At 40.9% G+C, this 22,617-nt stretch overlaps 1 protein-coding gene across 1 annotated transcript in view; it reads left to right on the forward strand.

Annotated features, from left to right (window-relative positions):
- PDE8B (phosphodiesterase 8B) overlaps window positions 1-22,617 on the forward strand; it is a gene marked incomplete at its 5' end in the record, with an annotated part of 232,393 nt that overhangs the window by 85,679 nt on the left and 124,097 nt on the right. Inside the window, one exon of the mRNA XM_029941217.1 lies at window positions 6,209-6,265. Within this exon, the coding sequence (XP_029797077.1) occupies window positions 6,209-6,265 (57 nt within the window). The remainder of the gene's footprint in view (window positions 1-6,208; window positions 6,266-22,617) is intronic.

A 22,617-nucleotide genomic window follows, 5' to 3' on the forward strand; every position in this document is an offset into this window, starting at 1 on the left:
GATTGAAGTGATCTTCACCATGGAGTTACCCCTCCTCCGCACAGCAGCGGAGCCATATTTGCCCTGGGCTGTGCATGTGTGTGCCCCTGTGTTAACACTCCGTACTGATGATGGCAGGGAGGAAGGGATTCCAAATATGAAGTCATCGAAGTGCGGGGAGATTCAGACTTTGAGCTTGTTTTCTGGAAGGTGGAAGTTACGGAAGCCCCGCACGGTGGCCCAGACACCCACCTGTACACACGCTTGGCTTCTTTCTTCTTAGTCCTGGCAGCAGCCCTGTTGGTACAGACGGCCAGGACCCGAGCAGGCATTGCTGGGGACGAGATCATATGCTTATGCAAAATCACAATGAAACTCATGACAGAAAAGTGCAGTCAGAATTATCTAAATTCTGGAGCATGATGGAGGAACATGTCACTTGGTGTGCCAGGGGAGAAATGAAGCTTCACTCCTGACTCTGTTACTTAAAATCTGTGTTTATTTTTTTTTATTCAGTTCCATTCATTTATTGAATACCTTTTTGATGCTGGGGAGAAACTTGTGAGGAAGATAGAGTCTGTCCTCAGCAAACTGGGTCTTGCCAATGAGAAATGGGTCATAGGGTAAATGCTCTGCAGTAGGGGAGGGTGCTGAGGAGAGCCATTAGGAGTGCAGGGCTGCAGCTGGGCTCGGACAGCCCTCTGGGTGGGGGCACAGAGCAGCTGTGCTGGGCAGGTCGGGTGGCAAGGGCTTTTCAGGGCAGCTGCTTTTCTTCCTGACTTCCCACTTCCTTCCTGCTTGAGGGATGCTTTAAAACTCAAGTGCAGGTTTTCTAACAAAACTCTTGAAGCTGAAAATACATAGAGGTATGGCAGTCAGCAGCAGGGAACAAGGTACAGTGACAGGCAAGTCAGCCAGCCTCAGCCATCCTGACTGCTCTCCAGATTATGTCTTTGATCTGCCTGACCTGTACCAGCTGGTTTTCATCTTGGAGTTTCTTCACCATTGAAATGAGGCCAAGCTGTGTGGGGGTTTTTGGTCATTTTTGTCTTGTTCCTTGTGACATTTTCCCCACTTGTTTTCACTGCTCTAGTTCCTTACTCACTGTGGTGTCTTTGTTTTGGTTTTGCTAAATCTGTTCTTATCTATCCAGAAAGTAGACAAACAAAATTTTTGATTTTTGTTTTCCCAAGTCCTAAATCTGATCGTGTGAATTCTCCACTCAGAAACCTACAGGGAAAAAAGCAGGGGGTGGGGAGGGCACATTTCTTCTGGGATCTTCTGAGGGACTGAACCCAGTCCTCCCGTTCTTCACTTTCTCTGCCATTGGACCTTTGTGCTCTGGCCTTTATGCCTTTGCTTCTCTTGCTCCATATGTCTGGAATTTCCTCTCCCAACCCAATCCAGTCCTCCTCTTGTTTTTCATGACCTGCTTGCCTTCCTTGATCTCTCCACCCTGAAAGCCAGAAGTACTTTCGCCTTTCTCTTAGCTTCAAAGTTTGAGGAAAAAAACTTCCAACCAGAATTCTGATTCTTGTTAAACTATCAGACAAAAAGCAAGCGACAGTCATGTGGAGACCAACAAAGACTCAGTGAGTTTGCCACTCATACACGCTTCTCATTCACAGTGAAAAGATACAGTCCCAGCTGCACACTCAGGGACCAGTGGTGCAAGCTTGAGATTAACTCGAGTGAAAGTATTTACACCACAGAATCAGCAAATGCTACAAAATAGGACTTTTTCCCCCCTAGAGAGCCCACTCCTCTGCCTGTGAATTGGTTAGCCTGCTGCATGTATTTGTATGCGTACGTTACGGTGTGCTGGCGTGTTTGACACACTGTAAACACTGGATGGTTACATCTGCCTGGTCAGCCAGCAGTCCTTCCTCCCTGGGCTCTTGGGTAATGCCGTGTGGTGTGGTCGGAGCAGCTAGAAAGAGTGTCTCTTCGCATTCTTGTCCCATCGTCCTCTCCTGGGTGCTGGCATTATGTTACCTGTGACCCCATCCTTTCCTTGCTTTGTAACCTTGGCAAACTTCTTGACTGTCTGCAATCAGAACTAATACACTAGCTGAGGATGTGTGCCTCTGCACTTGCTCAGAGTTCAGGCTCTGAAGGAGAGAGTCTTGGCTCGGTTGCAGAGTCATCAGTAAATGGTCTCCTGTTGATGTTCATAAATACTCTTTGACAAAGTGGTGAAACGTAGGCAGTAAGGCCCCCGTGTCAGAAACCGAACTCTGCAAACTGCTGCTGCTCTGAGTATGCGTGCCGCAGGTTTGCCTCCTCAGGCCGGTGCCTTGTGCCAACCCTCAGAGCCAGCAAGGAGACGTTTTGCCGTTCTGTTGGGCTGGGTGACCTGTCTTGGGCAGGGAAGCCAAGGTCAGATGACTGGAAGCACAGACTAAGAAGGAAAAGGCAAGCCAAGAGACAGGAAGCTAAGTGTAGGTCAGGACTAAGGGAGCTGGTAAACCGAGGCCCTGAACCGGTGGTGGAGGTGGGGTGGGGCTGCGAGGACGTGGGTAGAGACGTGACAGGCGGGGGTCTTGAAGAAGGTCAACCAAACTTGTGCCTCCCCTGGGCTCTGCCTCGATGGCTGCTTCCTGCTGAGCTGAGTCAGGCAGAGATTAAAATATGGTTGGATGTAGGCCAGGGGCTCTTGTGGCTGTAAAAGATGGTTGTAGGGTCTTTTCTGTCACGGCAGGAAAAGGGTATATTCTAGGTCACGTGTTGTTTTGAAAATGACATACTGTTACTCAGTGACCATGACCTGTCTCCCCCTAAGGTCACTCGTGTGAAAGCGCCTAGCAGGGTTGTTGGGAGAGAGGGGGCTTGAGGAGTGTTCACGTAATTATCAGGTGTTCTCCTGGCAAATTTAAAAAGGTCTGACCCGAACTCATTTGCTTCCCTAGATTTCCCACCTCTTTAGAGTGAAGTGGGACCATGTGACCAGGGCCAGCCAGCGGGCTGAGGGAGAGCAGTGTGTGTAACTTGCTGGCTGAGACCTTAAAAACCCATGCCCGAGTCTCCTGTGACTTTCCCCTGCCGTTCTCTTGGCCTGGACTGCTGAGTAACCACACGGAGGGATTGCCCAGGAAAGTCCCTTCACACCATAGTGAATTAGGTGTGAATGAAAAATAAACCTTTATAATATTAGGTCACTGAGATTTTGGGTCTCTTTGGTACCCCAGTATAATCTAGCCTTTTGTAATTCCCATGGCTAAGATAATGAAATGGATTTTGAGAATTAAATGAGAAAATTCCTCGTCAGCTTCCACTATACCTAACATGATAGGCATTTTGACATGTCTGTTAATCACCACCTTCTCCACCCTGGGCCTGTTATCTCATCAGTGCCAAAAATAAATAATGAAGTAATACTTACTTCCCAACATTAAAAGAAATAAAATACATGAAAAGTTTTACCACATGCCAATGAGGTAATAAAACTTCCAGGGTATTTTCCTTCCTTCCTTGCTTCTGAGTTGTGATCAGAAGTCATTGAGAAGTTCATTCTCCTCCTTTTAGAACTCTTCTTCCTCTGCATTTCAACCTTGCAGTCCCCTGAAGGTAACATATTGAACTTATTTGATAGTTCCAGCAAAAGCAACATTTTTCTAAAGACATAAAATGCATGACACAAATGATCATAGTTTAAAAGATTTGCCAGTGTTGACAATAATGCAAGGACTTTATTTCAGAAAGACTCCAAATGAGTCATTATTTCCTTACCTATAAAGAAAATGTAATTGACTTTCTTTTTAATGTTGATACTGAAAGCCCACAAATGCCACCTCTCAGGGCTTTTATCCCACCAAGAGACCTGTGTAAAAAGTGACTTGACCTGTGTCATGTCTAAATTCAGTAACATAAAAAGCTGAAATGTAATGGGGGTCCTCTGGGCCTAAATGAAAAGGAGACAATAATGAGAATACTTTCCTTGAAGAGAATCTAGTCATTTGTGTGCCAACAGTCATTACACTATTCCACAGGATTTGTTCTAGAGAGATCTCATCAGGAATATACTGTGAGCTCTTAGTCAACAGACAAAAAAAAAAAAAAAGAAAAAAGGCTGCCTGTGTGAGTACTTGATGCACATGGTCATCATTTACAAAGTTACACAATAATGTATGGGTTAAGAGTGAATTATGTTTTGGACCGTCTGTGCTCTTTCAGCAAGGATCCTTCCTCCTATCCCTTAGCCTTCCAAAGTGAGTCACTTGTTATTTTATTCATTTTAAACTTTATACTACGTGTGTCATTTATTTTCTGCCCCTTTGGAGGCCATGCTAGCTGGAGAAACCATTCACAGGTGGCCTTTTAGAGGAGAGCTTATGTATGTGGTGGGTGCAGTGAACCCAGAAAAGGTCACGGAGACCATGAAAAGATACCTTAGTTGATCAGATTTATCTTACTGCACTAAATTGGTTTCGCTTCTTAATTACTAGCTTTTAAGTAAAATTCTAGCAGTTGTACTGCTTTCAAAGGGCCATTTCTGGTTCAGGCCATAAAAACTGTTTTTATTTTTTTTAATAATTGTTTTTGCATTTATTTTTGAGAGAGAGAGCAAGAGACAGTGTAAATGAGGGAGAGGCAGAAAGAGAGGGAGACACAGAATCTGAAGCAGGCTCTGAACTCTCAGCACAAAGCCTGATGTAGGGCTTGAACTCACAAACCGTGAGATCATGACCTAAGCCAAAATTGGATGCTTAACTGATTGAACCAGCCAAGTGCCCCTAAAGTATGTTTTTAGAGTAAAGCCTGGGTGGGGGCTAGTGGGCTGCAGAGTCCCAGTGACACCGGAGGTCTGGTGCTCTTCCTTTTTCAGTGGCATCCTTTTTGGGACTCTGCATATATGCTGGGTGCTGGTACCAGCAATAACGCTTTGCAGGATACGGTTTAAGGGAAAGAAGCATAAGGCTCCATGTTCTTTGACCTGAGGGGACTTATTACTGGTCCATGGGCTTCGGGACTCGAGGCCCTGAGTTGGCATGAGTTGTGGCAGGCCTGCTGGACGGACCCACTGTTGAGAGGCGGCCTGGCCAAGTGGAACCCACTGCAGAGGACCAGGAGCCTCAGCTGAATCATCATCAGAGGGCTGTGAGTTTTATGCTGGCTTGTGTGGTAAGAGGCCCCGGCAGCTTTGCTTCACTTAGGGGCGCCGGGGTTGAGGGATCGCCCGTAAAGAGAAGAGTGTCAGCAGTTCAGTTATGTTATGGAGACGGTAACATACCTGCCCCCCAGGAATTAAGCTTGGAGAAAATGGAAGAAATGAGAAAGGGACATTGTTAGTTTCCAAAATCATAACGTGAAGAAAGTTCTGCTTTTATTAACTGATAGAGCCTCGTCTGACCCTCAGTTTGTTACTGAGTTATCTTCAGCCCTATGAATTTTTATGCTTGCTGAAGGTGTCCCTAGTGCGTAGACTGCAGGATAAGCTTCCAAGTCTACCTCCTCTTGGGGAAAAACAAAATTGGATCCATGGAGGTGAGGGCCACACCCTCCATCCAGTAATCTAGAGAAAAGCCCCTCTTAGAAATCCAAGCACAGGAATTAAAGACAAATATTTACTCTGTGCTTACGGCTGAAGCAGTTAGATGGTTTTGGCCAGTTAACACCCGAGCTCATTCCTGGAGTGAACGGTGGGGCACGGATGGCCTCTTCTCATGGTATGGGGTTCCTCAGATGATTTGAGGAGGTTTAATTGAAATGAGTTTATTCGTGGTGAACATGGGTAAGAATAAGCTGTTATTAATGGTTTAAAAGCATTAAGATAAGAAAATCAAGTTCTAAAGCAACAGCTCTTAAAACCATAGAGATGTTGTAGCTTTCACATTTAAGAAAAACTTTTACTCAAGATTTCAGAATGATAACTGTCCAGCATGGTGCTGATCACATAGTAGGTGCTCAGAAAATAATAGTTTTTTCCCATAAAATAATACTTGTTTATTATAAAAATCCATGTACTTAAAGTAAGAACAACTGAAATTTACTACATAGTATTTGATGATATCCTCCAAGACATTTTCAGTGCATATAAATATATATATTCTTACACAAAACCAGGATTATGCTGTATATGATGTTTTATAAGCTTTCTCCATGTCAGTACATTGAATCCTTATAGTGAGTGTCTATAAAGTGGCATAATGTAATATTCCGAGTACGGAAGGTTTGATCAGTTCTTGTAGTTTGACTCGGCACGTCTCATGTGTTTTCCTTTATTTAGCAGGTCTCTTCTGCGGAGGTACGCATTGGGCCCATGAGACTGACGCTGGATCCTATTCAGGTACGCCTCCATTACTCAGTTGGGCTTTGTTCCTGAGCCCATGGTTAGACGAGCACCATTTGCCCCTGCAAACACACCTGTCCATGCATAGGGACTGTGTATGTCTTTAGCTGCTTATTTTTCATAATGTCATACTTGAGGAATCAACTTGTTTTAATGAGGACTTAAACATTACCCCGTCTTGAGTATAAATACAGAAGGTAGGTTGCATGGTGGGTTGGGAGGCAGGATGACTCTGCTACCAAAAAACGGGACTGCTCCACACCCTGCGGCAGCCAGAAGGGGAAGAAGCTGTGTGTGGCACATGTCAGGGCTTTTGCCTTGAGCCACAGGTGGATGTGACTCTTGCCTCTACCAGCCAGGTCACAAAGCTCTGTGACCTTGCTTATATTGCTTGGTTTCTCTACCCAGTGCCCTGTCTGTAAAGTAGAGATGATAATTCCCCTCTCTCATGGGGAATTGGGGGTTAAATGAAATTGCACTGAGGACCTAGAAGACTGGCTGTGGGGGGTCTCAGTAAATAACAACTGTTGTTGGCTGGGAAGAAAAGGCAAGAGGCCCCCCTGTCTTGTCCCCTGAGACTTGAGCCACGTATTCATCTAGGCTCTGTAACACCGGGCGCGCTGGCTCCTGGAAGAGAAGGCTCAGTGCCTGCGACAGTCACCTCACTCTAAAAATGGCAGCAGCTTTGCAACTGTCCTCCCCAAAGCTCTCAGTGTCTAATGGCCCCTTCAGAGGAACAGGGGTGGAGGGGTAGGTACCCTTCTAAATAAACAGTGGTTTTTGTTAAATCTCCTTCCTGATAGGCCTAAATGAGTGAGCTTTCTCCCTAGAAAAAAGTAACTTGTTGATACCTGGAAGCTTGTGCATTGGGAAAATTACATGGGAAAAGTGCATATGCAGAAAAAATGTGAGCAAACCAAACATGTAGATGAAAGTGAAAAACCAAACAAGGAAATGTACTGTTTGATTTATGAGCAAATGGAAAAGAAAATAATGTTTTATTGTTGCTTAGGAAAGGAAATACAAATCTAGGGAAAGAAAAAAACAAAAGGAAGATATTTAGCTTGGGAAAATTTGATGAAAACAAATTTAGGAGTAGAAAGAGAAAAAAGAATTTACTAAAATAAACATAAGCCACAACTATTTGTATAGAATAGAAACAAGTGGAAAATTCCAGTAATCATTCTGGGGGTGTGTACTTTGTGCTCCATTTTGTGAATAAAGGCAACGACAAAGAATCTAATAATGGTGTTTATTCCCAAAGCAATTTCCTGAATGTTTCTTCAGATTAGTATAGTTTTGGATCAATTAATTTAATTTACCTTAATTTTTTACTCTGGGTTGTACTGGAAATTCATGATCATACTAAGGATGTCTTGACTTTTAAAAATATAATTTGTTAAATTGTAAAGTATGTTAAATATTCATAAAGGTACATGAGTATAGCTGTACCCCTTTTATTGAATATTAACAGTGTACTTTCTGAGTTTTTTTCCAGAAATTAAAGATTATACTTCATTATCTTTCTTTATTGCTGCCCTCCAATCTTCACTTCCCTGAAAGTAACCACTACTTGGAATATGATTATGCCAGGTGTTTGTATATTTATTCTATATATGTGTGTGTCTATTCGTAATAATTGCTTTGCTTTTGAATATTTTAAAGGACTTTAGGCATCACTCTGAAATTTTTCTTCATTCATCATTTGATGTCATATTTAAGAATCAGTTGTCTAATCTGAGGTCCCAAAGATTGACTGCTTTGTTTTTTTTCTAGGAGTTTTACGTCCTACATTTAGCTCTATGGTTCATTGGGAGTTAATTTTTGTATATGGTGTGAGATAGGGTTTCATTCTTTTGCATGTGGATATTTAGTTGTCACAGCACCACTTGTTAAAAAGAATATTCTTTCCCCATTGAATTATCTTGGCACCTTTGTCAAAAATCAGTTAACCATAACTGTGAAGGTTTATTTTCTGGATTCTCTATTCCATTGGTATATATGTTTGTCCTTTGCCAGTACCACACTGTCTTGATTACTGTGCTTTGAACTATGAGTCCTCCGAATGATTGCAAATCATTGTATGCAACAGAAGGTAAATCTATTTTGGGATATTATAATGTTAACAATTTGTCTCCCAATTTGTTGACACAGATATTTTTATTTATTTAGATTTTCTTTAACTTCTTTCAACAGTGTTGTATAGTGTTTAGTGTGTCTCTGGTATCTTCAATTTATTTTGTGATACTATGGCAAATAGAAGTATTTCCTTAATTTCATTTTTGCATTATTTATTGCTAGTATGTAGAAATACATGTATTTTTGTTTCTTTACCTTGTATCTTACAACCTTGCTGAGCTCCTTCATTAGCTCTTGGAGTTTTCTGTGCCTTCTTGAGGATTATCTATATACAAGGTCATACCATTACTTCTTCCTTTCCAATTGGAATGCCTGTATTTATTTTCCTTGTTGTTTTTCTAGAAACTCCAAAACAGAGGTATGTTTAATTTTATAAGAGACTTCCATATCTCTTCTCAAAGTGGGTTTTACTGTTTTACACTCCTACAAACAATATGAAAGTTCTGATTATTCCAAATCCTTGGTAATGATTGGAGTTTCAGTCTTTTAATTTTAGTTAGTTATCTTACAGCGAATTAAATTTTTCTTCCTCCATGACTAGTAATGTTGAGCATTTTATTGGCTTATTGGACATTCTTTCATCTTCTCTGAATGTTTGGTTAAGTCTTATTTTCTTTTCCAGTTTTTTTTAACATATGCATTTATTTTCCATCATTTACAATACAGTAGTTACAATAAGTCTTCTTATTTTTAACTGAATTGACTTCTTTTTGTTTTGAGAGGGAGAGAGGCTGAAAGGGTAAGGAGCAGAAAGAGAGAGGGAGATAGAGGATCTGAAGCAGGCTCTACACTGACAGCAGAGAGCCCGATGCCCGGCTCAACCCCATGAATTATGAGATCATGACCTGAGCCAAAGTCAAATACTTAGCCAACTGAGCCACCCACACACCCCAAGAGGATTGACTTTAAAATTTTTTTTAATATTTATTTATTTTTGAGATCAGACACATTCAGGATGGTATGGCCGTAGACGCCAATGGCAACATTTATTTTTGAAAGAGAGATAGGGCACTCCAGGGGGAGGAACATAGAGAGGGGGAGAGACAGAATCTGAAGCCGGCTCCAGGCTTCGACCTGTCAGCACAGAGCTCTGGGCAGGCTTGAACTCATGAACTGTGAGATCATGACCTGAGCCAAAGTTGGATGCTTAACTGACTGATCCACCCAGTTGCACCTAAAACATGATTGAACTGTAGTTCATTATATATTCTTACCATAAGTCCTTTGTCAGATTTTGAGAATATTGGAGGAGAGGTTAAGATGGCAGAGTAGTAGGAGGACCCTACGCTTGCCTCACCCTTCAAACACAGCTAGATACATATTAAATCATTCTGACCCAGGAAGTGGATCTGAGGACTGAGAGAACAAACTGTACAACTAGAGGGAGAAAAGAGACCACATCATGGAAGGTAGATGACACAGGTATGTGATTTGGGGGAGAAAAGAATTACCAGTGCTGCAGAGGGGAGGGATCCCTGATCAGAGAGAGAGAGAGAGGGAGGGAGGGAGGGAGAGAACAGAGGGCATGGCATTGCACAACAAAAGTACTTGCCTAAAACCATTGATTGGCAAAACAAAAGGGGCTGATTATTGCGAGTTTTTATAAGGCACCGAGCTCAAAAGACTACAGTTTTAGAAGTCTGTGCCGTGGTTGGGTGGACCCTGCTGACCGTTGTAGTGGTCCTGTGAAAAGAGGGCCCAGAGGTGAACAGGGTGGTCTCAGGATCACTTGGGTTGCACTGGAAGAGATAGTTCCCCTTCTTGGAGTGCATCTGGGAGAGGTGTAACTGCTTCTCCAAGGACCACAGAGCCAGTGGGTGCCATTGAACTGCCCCATTCATTAACATGTAATCAGAGACACCTGCTGAGGACAGCTAATTGAATGCCAGCTTTTTTGCTGCACTTTACATAACTCCAAGCTCTTTTTCATTCATGTGACTGTCCTTCTGGGACAAATGAGACCCAGCTACAGTGTACAACACCCTCCCTCAGAGGATCTACCCAAGTCTGTGCTGTGCATGTCCCTAAGATTCGGAGATTTGAAACACATCCGGTGTGCCTGACATAAAACACAGGAGCACAGCACTGCTGGGTGGGCAGGTGGCTTGGACATAGGGGGAAGGCAGGGATCTGAGGGATGCCTGGAACAAATTAGAGGAGATTGTTTTCTGTGAGAGCCTCGTGAAGAGTAGCGGGTATGAACTCTCCTCTATGGGGGTAGAGAGCTGGCTGATTCCATTTTTACCCCTGCCCATTAGCCTGGACGTACTTTAGTGAGCAGCACAGCACCCACAGTGGAGGTTTGAGCCATTTACACCAAGCCTCACCCCTCTGCTCTCTGCAGGTGCTTCTGAACTAGGACAAGCATGCCTGAAAGTCAGAGCAGCAGCCATAGGCCCCTCCCCTAGAAGACCAGCACAAACCTCCTGCATGCACCAAGTCTACTGATCATAGAGTGCTAAAAGTTTTAGCTTTAGAGGAAATAGGCTCTAGCCTCTTGTAACAAGCAGACAAAAACACACCTCATTAAAATTTGTCATACAGCGGACAAGGTCCAGACAATTCCCATGCAGACAAGGAGAAACTCTGCAAAGGACTAACCTGAGGGAAAGAGCAGCCAAAACACAGTAGCAGAGTGCACACAGTATCTACCAGAAACACCTTCTAAAGCACCAAGTCCTGGACAGTATAGTCATTATTGTCAGTAGCAGGAAACACAATACATTTTCCTAACACACAGAAGACAGAGACCTACACACAATACCAAGATGGGGGAATTCACCCCAAAATAAAGAACAAGAATAGGTCATAGCCAGGGATATAATAAAAACAGATATAAGTAATATGCCTGAACTAGAATTGGACCAACAGTCATAAGGACTCTAACTGGGCTTGAGAAAAGTATAGAAGACACCAGGGAGTCCCTGCTACAGAGATAATAGACCTCAAAACTAGTTAGGCTTTAAAAAATGCTATAGCCATGGTACAAAACTGACTGAATGTGATGACCACAAAGGTGGAAGAAACAGAAAAATGAATAAATGATATAGAAAATAAAATTATGGAAAATAATGAAGCTGAAAAGAAGAGAGAGAAAAATATTGGATCACAAATGTAGATTTAGGGAACTCAATAATTTCATAAAGTGTAATAACATTTGTCATAAGAGAGACAGAAGGGGGCAGAAAGTTTATTTGAGCAAATTATAACTGAAAACTAACCTCATCTGGAAAAGGAACCAGACATTCAAATCCAGGAGGTACAGAGAACTCCCATCAAATCAACAAAAGAAAGCCAACACCAAGACATATCTTGTGAAATTTGCAAAACAAGAGATAAGGAAAGAATACTGAAAGCAAGAAGGGAAAAGAAATCCCCAACCTAAAAGGGAAGACAAATAAGATTAGCAGCAGATTTCTTCACAGAAACTTGGCAGACCAAAAGGCAGTGGCATGATGTTTCAAGTCACTGAATGGGAAAAATATGCATTCAAGAATATTTTATCCAGCAGGGCTGTCATTCAGAATAGAAGAAGAAATAGTTTCCCAGACAAAAACTAAAGGAGATCTTTACTACTAAACCAGCCCTGCAGGAAATATTAAAGGGGACTCTTTGAGTGGGAAAGAAAGGCCAAAGGCAACAGAGACTAGAAAGGAACAGAAAATACCTAGAAACAATGATTTTACTAGTAATACAGTGGCACTACGTTCATATCTATCAACAATAGATACTGCTATGTAAGTGGACTAAATGCTCCAATCAAAAGACAGAGGGTATCAGAATGGATGAGAAAACAAGACCTATCTATATGCTGCCTATAGCAGACTGATTTTAGACCTAAAGACACCTGCAGATTGAAAATGAGGAGATGAAGAACCATTTATTATACTAAAGGATGTCAAAAGAAAGCCAGAGTTGCCATACATAAACTAGATTTTATTTTTATTTATTTATTTATTTTATATTTTATTTATTTTTGAGACAGAGAGATTCAGAGCATGAGTGGGGAGGAGCAGAGAGAGAGGGAGGCAAAGAATCAGAAGCAGGCTCCCGGCTCTGAACTGTCAGCACAGAGCCTGACGCAGGGCTCAAACCCACAAATGTGAGATCACGACCTGAGCTGAAGTCGGAGGCTTAACCAACTGAGTCGCTCAGGCGCCCCTAAATCAAACTAGATTTTAAACCAAAGACTATAACAAGTCTTTGAGATGAAAAAGGTCACTTATCATAATACAAGATCTAACAATTATAAATATTTTTACCCCCCCCAACTTGAAAGTACCCAAATATATAAAGAAGTTAATAACAAACATAAACTCATTGTTAACAATACAATAACAGCAAGGGACTTTAATACCCCACTTAGAGCAATGAACAGATCACCTAAATAGAAAATCAACCAGGAAACAATGGCTTTAAATAACACACTGGCGGAGATAGACTTAACAAATATATTCAGAATATTCCATCCTAAAGCAGCAGGATATACACTCTCCAAAACAGATCACATACTGGGTTACAAATCAGTCCTTAACAAGTACAAAAAGATTGAGATCATACCTTGCATGTTTTCAGACCACAACACTATGCAACTTGAAGTCAACCACAAATACCTCGAATACATGGAGGTTAAAGAACTTCCTACTGAAGAATGAATGAGTTAATGAGGAAATTAAAGATGAAATAAAAGTACATGGAAGTGAATGAAAATGAAAACACAATAGTTCAAAATCTTTGGGATGCAGCAAAAGTAGTCCTAAGAAAGAAATACATAGCAATATAAGTCTACCTCAAGAAGCAAGAAAAGTCTCAAATACACAATCTAATTTTACATGTAAAGGAGCTAGAAAAGGAAAAGCAAATAAAGCCTAAAACCAGCAGAAGAAGGAAAATACTAAAGATTACAGTGGACATAAACGATACAAAAACAAAAACCAGTAGAACAAATCAATGAGACTAGAAGTTGGTTCTTTGAAAGAATTAATAAAATTGATACCCCCCCAGCCAAACTTATCAAAAAGAAAAGGACCCAAATAAATTAAACCATAAATGAGAGAGATCACAACCAATACCACAGAATACAATAATTGTAAGAGAATATTATGAATATGAAAAATTATATGCCAAATTATATGCCAAATTGGGCCATCTGGAAGAAATGTATAAATTCCTTGAAACACATAAATTACCAAAACTGCAACAGGAAGAAATAAAAAATTTGAACAGATCCATAACCATCAAAGAAATTGAATCAGTAGTTGAAAATCTTCCAACAAACAAAATCCAGGCCCAGATGGCTTCCCAGGGAAATTCTACCAGATATTTAAAGATTACTTAATACCTATTCTTCTCAAACTGTTCCAAAAAATAGAAATGGAAAGAAAACTTCCAAACTGATTCTATGAGGCCAGCATCATCTTGATTCCAAAAACAAACACCCCACTGAAAAGGAGAATTACAGATCAGTATCCCTGATGAACTTGGATGCAAAAAGTCTCAACAGAATACTAGCATATTGAATCCAACAGTACATCAAAACAATTATTTAGCATGATCAAGTGGGATTTATTTCTGGGCTGCAAGGGTGGTTCGATATTTGCAAATCAATCAATGTGATATACCACATTAATAAAAGAAAAGATCAGAACCATATAATCCTGCCAATAAATGCAAAAAAGCATTTGACAAAATACATCCATTCTTGATAAAAATCCTCAACAAAGTAGGGATACAGGGAATATACCCCAACATCATGAAAGCTGTATATGAAAGACCCAAAGCTAATGTAATCTTTAATGGAGAAAACCTGAAAACTTTGACTCTAAGGACAGGAACAAGACAGAGATGTCCACTCTCACCATTGTTATTTAACATAGTACTACAAGTTCTAGCCTCAGCAATCAGAGAATGAAAAGAAGTAAAAGGCACCCAAGTTGGCAAGGAAAATGTCAAACTTTCATTATTCACAGATGACATGATAATCTGTATAGAAAATCCAAAAAGCTTAAGATATTTTCACAGTATATTGCTCTCAAGTTAGGGTTAAAGAGAAACTTTCCATGTGGATAATGCAGAGGATAACATTCTTCCATGAAATATCATGGCTTTTGAGTAAAATTTAATTTTGATCTAGCCGAAGTTATTCTTTCATAGTTACAGTTTTCTGTATTCTAAACATCTTTAGCCACTTCAAGTTTGAGATAATTTCTTAGTTTCCTTGTTAAAACAGGAGTTTCTAGAAAAAAATTAATTTTTGTTCTATAATCAATCTGAAATTCATTTTGGGGTAAGGAGTGATAGAAAGATAAAAGCTCATTTTTTATCATATTGATAGCCAGTTTTTCTAGCTTCACTTGTAGAAAATACTCTATGATCCTCTATTAATATTCTTTGATACCTTTGTTACTCATTCTCCGTTGCAACTTTATTGGGCAATTATGTAACCAGTTTTGAAATTAATATTTCATACCAAGCTTTAAACGTGTATCTCTATTTCAATATATGATTCTATATACATGAATTAATTGAACCTTATTTATGCTGTTCAACTATCTCTTTTAATTTTTGACTGACTTCTCAGTTTCTGTGACAGTGGTTATAGGTCAATATCAATATCTGTTAATACTTGCTGATGTTTTGAATCGGTGTTAAATCTATGTTCTTGATTATTATATGTTCTTGGAGACTCTTCTTTTTATTATGAGGTGTCTCTTTAAACTTTTCCCTTACATTCTGATTTATCTGTTACTAATGTTGCCAGACCAGCTTTTCCTGGTAACATTTTTCTGGTATGTTTTTTCTGTCCATTTTCAGTTTTTCTTTATAACTTTATATTAAAAATGCCTCCTGTGAGGAGCACATAGCTTTCATTTTTCTAAAATCCTTTCTGATTTTTTGTCTTCCTTGTGAATTCAGTCTGGTTACACCGAGTGTGATTACTGATACAATTAGTCTTACATTTTCGGGCTTCTTACCCCTTTCCTTATATTTTTGCTTTATGTCAAATTGAAGTTTTCAGAATTTTTTCTGTTTTAAACTGTAGGTTGTGTTTCTTTTTTCTTTTCTTTTCTTTTTTTTTTTTGGAGAGGGAGTGGTTACCCTTAAGTAATTAAAATTTTTTCTTTTTAATGTTTGTTTATTTTTGAGAGAGACAGAGACAGAGTGAGAGCAGGGGAGTGGAAGAGGGAGAGAGAGAGATTGAGAGAGATTGAGAATCTGAAGTAGGGTCCAGACTCAGAACTGTTAGCCCGGAGCCAAATGCAGGGCTCAAACTCACTAACGGGGAGATCATGACCTGAGCCAAAATCAGCTGCCTAACTGACTAAGCTACCTAGGCACCCCTTAAGTCATTCTTTAAATGCATGATTGGCAGTCTGATTTTATAACAGAGTCTCAAATATACTATATTTCTGTCATCTCATATATGATCTAGTCCTTGGTAGGATTTAAATTCCTATAAATAGCCGAGACTACTGAAAAACAGTGGTCTCTAATTTTGGATTTAGTTTTTAACTAGTACTCATAAACTATGAAATAATAAAATGAATAGAATGAACTCATCACCCAGGGCAAGAGCTGGAATGTTTCCAGTGCTCCTGTGTTCACTGCTTGATTCCTATCACGTGAGTTTGGACCCGGATGCCTGCAGATGCAGGTGGTCAAGCGTCCCTCTCTGAGTGAGGCATAGAGGAATCCAGAGATTGTTTTTAAGAAGGTAACAAACTCAGCTGAGAACTAAGGATGTCATTGCTACTTGGTCTGCTTGAAACATAGTTTCATTGATCGACTCAGCAACCAGCTCCAGAGCGCCTGCATGTGCTAGGCTGCGTAATAGGCGCTACAGAAGAGAGGCTGTGCGGTGCTTTCTGACCACACACAGAGGTCTGCTCAGCCAGGCCCGTCATTTGTAACACTCCAGCTTAAGGGACAGTGATATCTAGTGAAGTGTTTTTGTGCTTCTGCTACTGATAACGTGACTGTCTTAGAAAAATCATACTATGTCCTAGTGCCTTCGTATTGTTTTTTTGCTCCCCCCTCTCCCCGCCTCCCATTTGGGAAAAATACCTATTTTTACTTCACTGGCATGCTGCAAATGTTACAGTTGGATCTGCCAAAGTCCTTAGGGCTCGGGAGGTACTTGCCTGAGGAGAATACTTCAGGATGTGGTTGCTTTTAGGGTGCATTTCTCAGTTCAGTGGGGAAGACTTGCTCCCATGTCAGGACGTGTAACAGGGCTGCACGCCCTGCGTAGCCTGGCAGGAACAGTGTAAGAAGTGGAATGGGGGGCAGTGTTGGAGAGAAGTGCAGCATGGTATCACAGAGGACATCTCTCCAGGGAGAGCTGGGACTGATAGTTGAAGTTCTGTTTTCCAGTCTTGGCAAGAGAATTGAAAGTAGGAGAAATATTTTGAGGCAGTAGATTCATATCAACATTTCAAAATGAAGTGCCCTTTGCTTTATCACTGCCTGGAGGATGTTTACTTGTTCAGTATGTAGAATTGGCAGATTTCTGCTTAGAGTGCTGTCCACCTCCTCTCCCCGTCCCGCCACTCCCGCTGGGCTTTCCACATGGATTTGGAAATGATACTCATCACTACTGTGGCCTAAGCATTTCCCACCAAGGCAGTACTTGGCTTTAAAATTTATTCTTCCATACTGCACAGACATAGGTTTTCTGGAACTGTTTGGTATTGGAGCTCATATGGCCTCATGGGGGGGCTGTCCTTACATATTAAGTGAAATGACTGAGTTGTAGAGATGTTTAGACATGGTAACTTGCTGCAGCCAGGATCTCCGGTCCTGTCTGTCCTTCATTTTGCCGTGAAGTCATGGCTTCCACTTAGTCCAGCCAGTTCCATGCACCGACAGAGTTGGTAGGAATTTTGCTACCATATTTTAGGGGGTAAAAACCAAAAATCAATGTGATTACTCAGGGTCTGGAGTCAGGCTACCTCAGTTCAAATCTTATTAGTTGCGTGGCTGTGGGTGAGTCTTGTAACACTTGTAGCACTTTGTTTCCATGTCTGTATGTTGAAGATAATTCCTCCTCCAAAGAATTGTTAGTTATTCAATAAGATTCTCTATTTAAAGTACTTTCAGTATAATGGCTGGTCTTTAAATTCTCATCATACCATAGCTATTAATAGCATCACTTTCCTAGAGACACTTAAGGAAAGCTCTCAAACAATTTTTTTCCTACTGAATCCACCCCTCCCATGATCAGATTGGCCAATAGTTTAGAATGTGGCTACACCTAATACGATCTATACATGTGGTCTGTTCTAGAAGCTCCTTGTTACCCAGTATTTGCTTAAAGCCAAACCAAGTATTCTGAAAATTGATCAATAATAGACATTGGGAATGCATGTGGAGATGTGTGGGCACATCCTTATTTATAACAAATACTAATAATGAACTTTTATATCCTTTAGGTTAGGGAAAGCTTAGTTTTATCTTAATATTTTTCATAATTAGTCTTCACCAGAGAATATAATTTCATACTGATTTGACTGTCCAAGACAGATTATTGCTCTCCTCAAAAATACTTGTAAGCATTTGTCAACTAAACTTATCAAAGGAATAGTGATAAGGATTTCCAGCAAAGCCAGAGAGCATCTGCTGGAGCCGTGGAAAGTTGACTGAAGCAGGAGTTGGGAGATGGGGATCCAGCTCTGTCGCTGTTGACTTCGGGAAGGCACTGTCCTCATCTGTGCAATGGAGGGGGCGGGGGGTGATGGGTCACCACCAGAGTTCTTTCTTGCTCAGAGGTGTCCAGAGAGTCCTGGCCCCTGTTCTTGTAACCACCCCGGGACACCCCCTTCCTCCAGTCACCTGCAGTCTGTGTTACCCCTCTGAGGGTGCTCCCACCAGACCCCTGTGCTTGATTCTCTCAGCTCTGCGGTGGATCAGCCCTTAGTTCATCATTCTAGCTCGGATGGATAGATGAATAAAACATTGTGGTTTTAAGGTTTAGGTAGCAATCTGCTTGCAGAAAGAAGGAGGCCCTATAAGGCAGTTTGAGTTCTTTGTAGTTACATTTGAAAAGCAGTATAGGTTGCCCTAGCCTTGCACAGTTTCAGTGTGTACAGATTCCAGAGTTGAGATTAAATCACACCAGATTCCCACGACATGCTTTAGATTGCAATTGCGTCAGTGTTCTCACTGAATCATTGCCTTAAATATGGACTCTCTTGCTAGGACTTTAGTCCACACACCACTGTGTAAATAGCAGATGTGTGGCACAATCAGTAACCAATCCCATCACCTTTTTCAAAGTCTTCATGCTTGATCTCCGCCTACTGTTCTTCCATGCAGGCCCAGACAGCAAAGTGTGTAGTTAGTTGTCACCATCTTGTCTCTCCTTGATCACACACATGACCTCTTACACACAAATAGATCACTGAGAGAGGGAATTAGCCAACAAAGATGAAAGTGCACCAAAGAAATGAGAAGTGATCATGCCAGGGGAAAGTTTAAATTGAATGTAAATAAGGTTAGAAGAAGAGAGGGAGCTGGTTGGGGTGGGAATATTCACACTATCACATTGAGATGTTCTAGCTCTGCAGCCCAAGGTCGTTAAACTTGGAGCAACGATCAAAATCTGTGAAGGAAGTGTGATGAAAAAAATGAAATGTCACAGAGGAAGTGGTGCCAGTAAAAAACAACGTGTTAATTAATGGAACTCATAGTATTTCATGGCACTGAAAGTTGAGCAGATGAAATAATGGAAGCTGATCCAAGCTTAGGACTTTGTAGTTCACCTGGTCATGGAAAAGATGTTTACTCTGTATCCTAAGCTTATACAATTTGGAGAAGGCACATATTGTTCAAGCTACTCTTAAGTTTTTAAAAATGAAAACATTTAAATTTTCAGTGTTTCTAATGTTTTAATTTAGTGTTACTTTAAAAAAAATTTTTTATAGTTTATTTTTGAGACAGAGACAGCATGAGCAGGGAGGGGCAGAGAGCGAGGGAGACACAGAATCTGAAGACAGGCTCTAGGCTCTGAGCTGACAGCACAGAACTCAACGCGGGGCTCAAACTCATGAAGTCGGACACTTAACCACTGAACCACCAGGTGCCCCATACAGTTTTACTTTTTTATTTTGTTATATACAGTTAATACCAGCTAAATTTTTTCACGTTTGCAGAAAATTTCTGAAGGTCATAGAATAGTCATTTTGGCCATCTTTGAGGGTTGGTTGCTTCTTATAGTTGTTTTTAGAGTCTGGCCCTACAGACTTGAGGGCAAGAATTGCCTCAAGTTGTGTTCTGGTCCGGGACAGTTCTTAGGAACCCCCAGGTCTCTCCCAGAAGGAAGGGGCTGTCTCACTGTCCCAAGCTTCCCCCTGGATCTCATCTTCATCTGCTCTTTTGATGTGTTTACAGCAGTGCAGTGTGGTAGGTTCAACAAAATTGTTTCCTTCTGCCTGGTCCCTGGTACCTGGATTCTTGTCTCAGATGTCATGTCCATGTCCTGGTGTGGTCACCGCTCAGTAGTGCATTTACGGTACTTACCTTTACCTGACTGTCTCCGCTGCTTGCTTCCTAAGGGTAGAGACTAGACTATGTCCATCTCTACCAGCTTTTTGCTCCCATTTCATAACATTTTATAATAGGTCATCAATACATACTCTTTGAATGAATGTTCTCTGTATTATTTAAAGCAAATAAAAGGGTCACCTCACTTTTATTCTTTACAAAGCAAATTCATTTTTATGCCTTTAATAATTATTTTTAAAGTTTATCTTCTGAAATAAATTTTGAGATTTGGCTCAGGATCAATAAATATTTACAAGTGGCCACATCTAACAAACTAAGTACTGATACATAGAATGTTTTTAAAAAAAATTTTAAGTTTATTTATTTTGAGAGACACAGTGTGAGTGAGGGAGAGGCAGAGATAGAGTTGGGGGAGAGAGAATCCGAAGCAGGCTCTGTACAGCTCTGTACAGCACAGAGCCTGACGCAGGGCTTGATCTCAAGACCCATGAGATCATGACCTGAGCTGAAATCAAGAGTCAGACACTTAACCAACTGAGCCACCCAGGCACCTGATACACAGAATGTTAAATATGGAGAGGGACTGTATTACTTACGGTCTTTTTGGTTTTCTTTGGTTGCAACTAAGAGCTGCCCTATGCAGTAAAGTAAATAAATGAATAAAAATGTATTTGTGCAATTTTTTCTTTATAGAATTAGGGAATAGAAAAGCTGTGCCTTAGAAGGTGTGGCAGTGAGCCATCTCTGAGTACTTTGGCAGCAGGAGATGAAGGCTCTTGCTTCAGTATCTCTACTGTTAATGAACTACAGGTCTCAATTCCTGGCCTTTGTATCTCTTTTACTCAAATTGCAAATTTCTGGAAACAGAGTCTCATTAGCCCAGCTGTGATACTTACTTGGGTCCCAACTCTAGTTACTTGGGCTCTCCACTTTCCTAGAAAAGATACAGTATTCTAGAGATAGGTGTACATCAAAAAAAAACAAACAAACAAACCAACAAAAACGTAATTACTGTAGTACTTTAAAGTGTATTTTATTTTGTTCCTGTAAAATTTTCACTCAGGAGTTTAATTATTGAAAAGTAGTTTTTCTGATTTTTTTTAATAAATGGAAAGAATTTTATTGTTTTACGTTTTTATCCTAATTTCAGTTAACATGCAGTGTTATATTAGTTTCAGGTATACAATATTAATAATGTGACAGGTTCATACATTATTCTTAAATGGGAAGAATTTTAAACACTACCCAAGAAATTCTCACATGAGTGCTTTTATAATACAAATAGTCTTATTTTAAAATGTAGATGTTATTATTTAGGTACAGTGAGGCCAACAGATCAAGAAATGACTATGATTAAACTGTCATTTGGAGGAGGGGGCTCCCCATGTCACAGGAGACCACCTGCGTGGCACCAGGATTGGTCAGGAGGCAGAGCAAAACGTGGGCAAGAGGCTCACTGTGGCTACTGTGGCAAGAAATGGGGGGGGGCGTGCGGTTAACAGGTTTGGCCAGCTTGCATCATCTCAGGGGAATCTGGGGCGTAGAGGTGGTCTCTGGTGGCTTGATACCTGGCCCTGGAATGAGCAGGGTCAGTGGATAGTGCTTCCACACGTTAAAGTGTGATGAAAGCAGTGGTAGGAGTATGGGTTCTGGATTGCTTTGCATTTGAAGGGTGCTTTTCTCGGCACGTCTTCTGTTATTTCCAGAAATTTCAGAGGCATAGTCTCCAGAGGGTCACCAGGCCTCTAGATGTCAAAGCATTAGAACTACAGAAAATAACATGACATGGCTAATACGGTTGCTCACTTTAAATCGGTTTTGTGAATCCTCATATGAAATCCAGTATAAGTTCCTAAAATGGCCTTACCATGATCTAGCCCTCTGCTGCAAACTGGACTTTGCCTCTCCATCTCTCCTGTCACATTGGCTTCCCTACAGCTCCTTGAACACATCCTGCACACTTTCCACTGTAGGAGCCAGTGGAACCACTCCCGCTTGAAGTGCTTTTCCTTCAGACATTGGCTTGGCTTCCTTCTCTGTTTGGCTCAGGCATTTGTGCCAATGTTACTTTGTCAGCGAGGCCTGCCCTAACCACCCTACTTAACACTGCTTCCAATACCCATTTTACTCCCCCTGACCCTCTCCTACGGTTTGTACATAGCACTTAGCACTTTGAACATTCTGTGGCCTTTACTTACTTATTATACATGTTCTTTGTCCCTCTACCTCTGTAGTGCAAGGGTCATTATTCTGTTCGTTACTGTATTCTAAGCATTTAAAGACCATGCCTGGAACATAGTAGGTGCTTGGAAAATTTTTGTTTAATAATGACATTATTTTTCCAAAAGTGGAGCACTCTTTTCTAAAGATATGAAAGTATGATGTGGTTAGTCTTCAGCAGTGTCCAACGTGGGAATGCAGTTGTATTCTTATTGTATTAGTCCGTTACTGAGGCCAGCTGGTATAAAGGAACTCTAAAGTGTCGAGATTCTGGTTTAGCAATCCCTAGTTCAGGCAGCCAGAGGACTGAGAAGAAGTTCTCTCATCTTACAAACAGATGAACATAAGGAAGGGAAGCAAAAATAATATAAAAACAGGAAGGGGGACAAAGCATAAGAGACTCAAATATAGAGACAAGCATAGGGTTGTGGGAGGCTAAATGGGTAAGGGGCATTAAGGAATCTACTCTTGAAATCATTGTTGCACTC

This window comes from Suricata suricatta, chromosome 6, assembly GCF_006229205.1.
Source record: "Suricata suricatta isolate VVHF042 chromosome 6, meerkat_22Aug2017_6uvM2_HiC, whole genome shotgun sequence".
NCBI lineage: Eukaryota > Metazoa > Chordata > Mammalia > Carnivora > Herpestidae > Suricata > Suricata suricatta.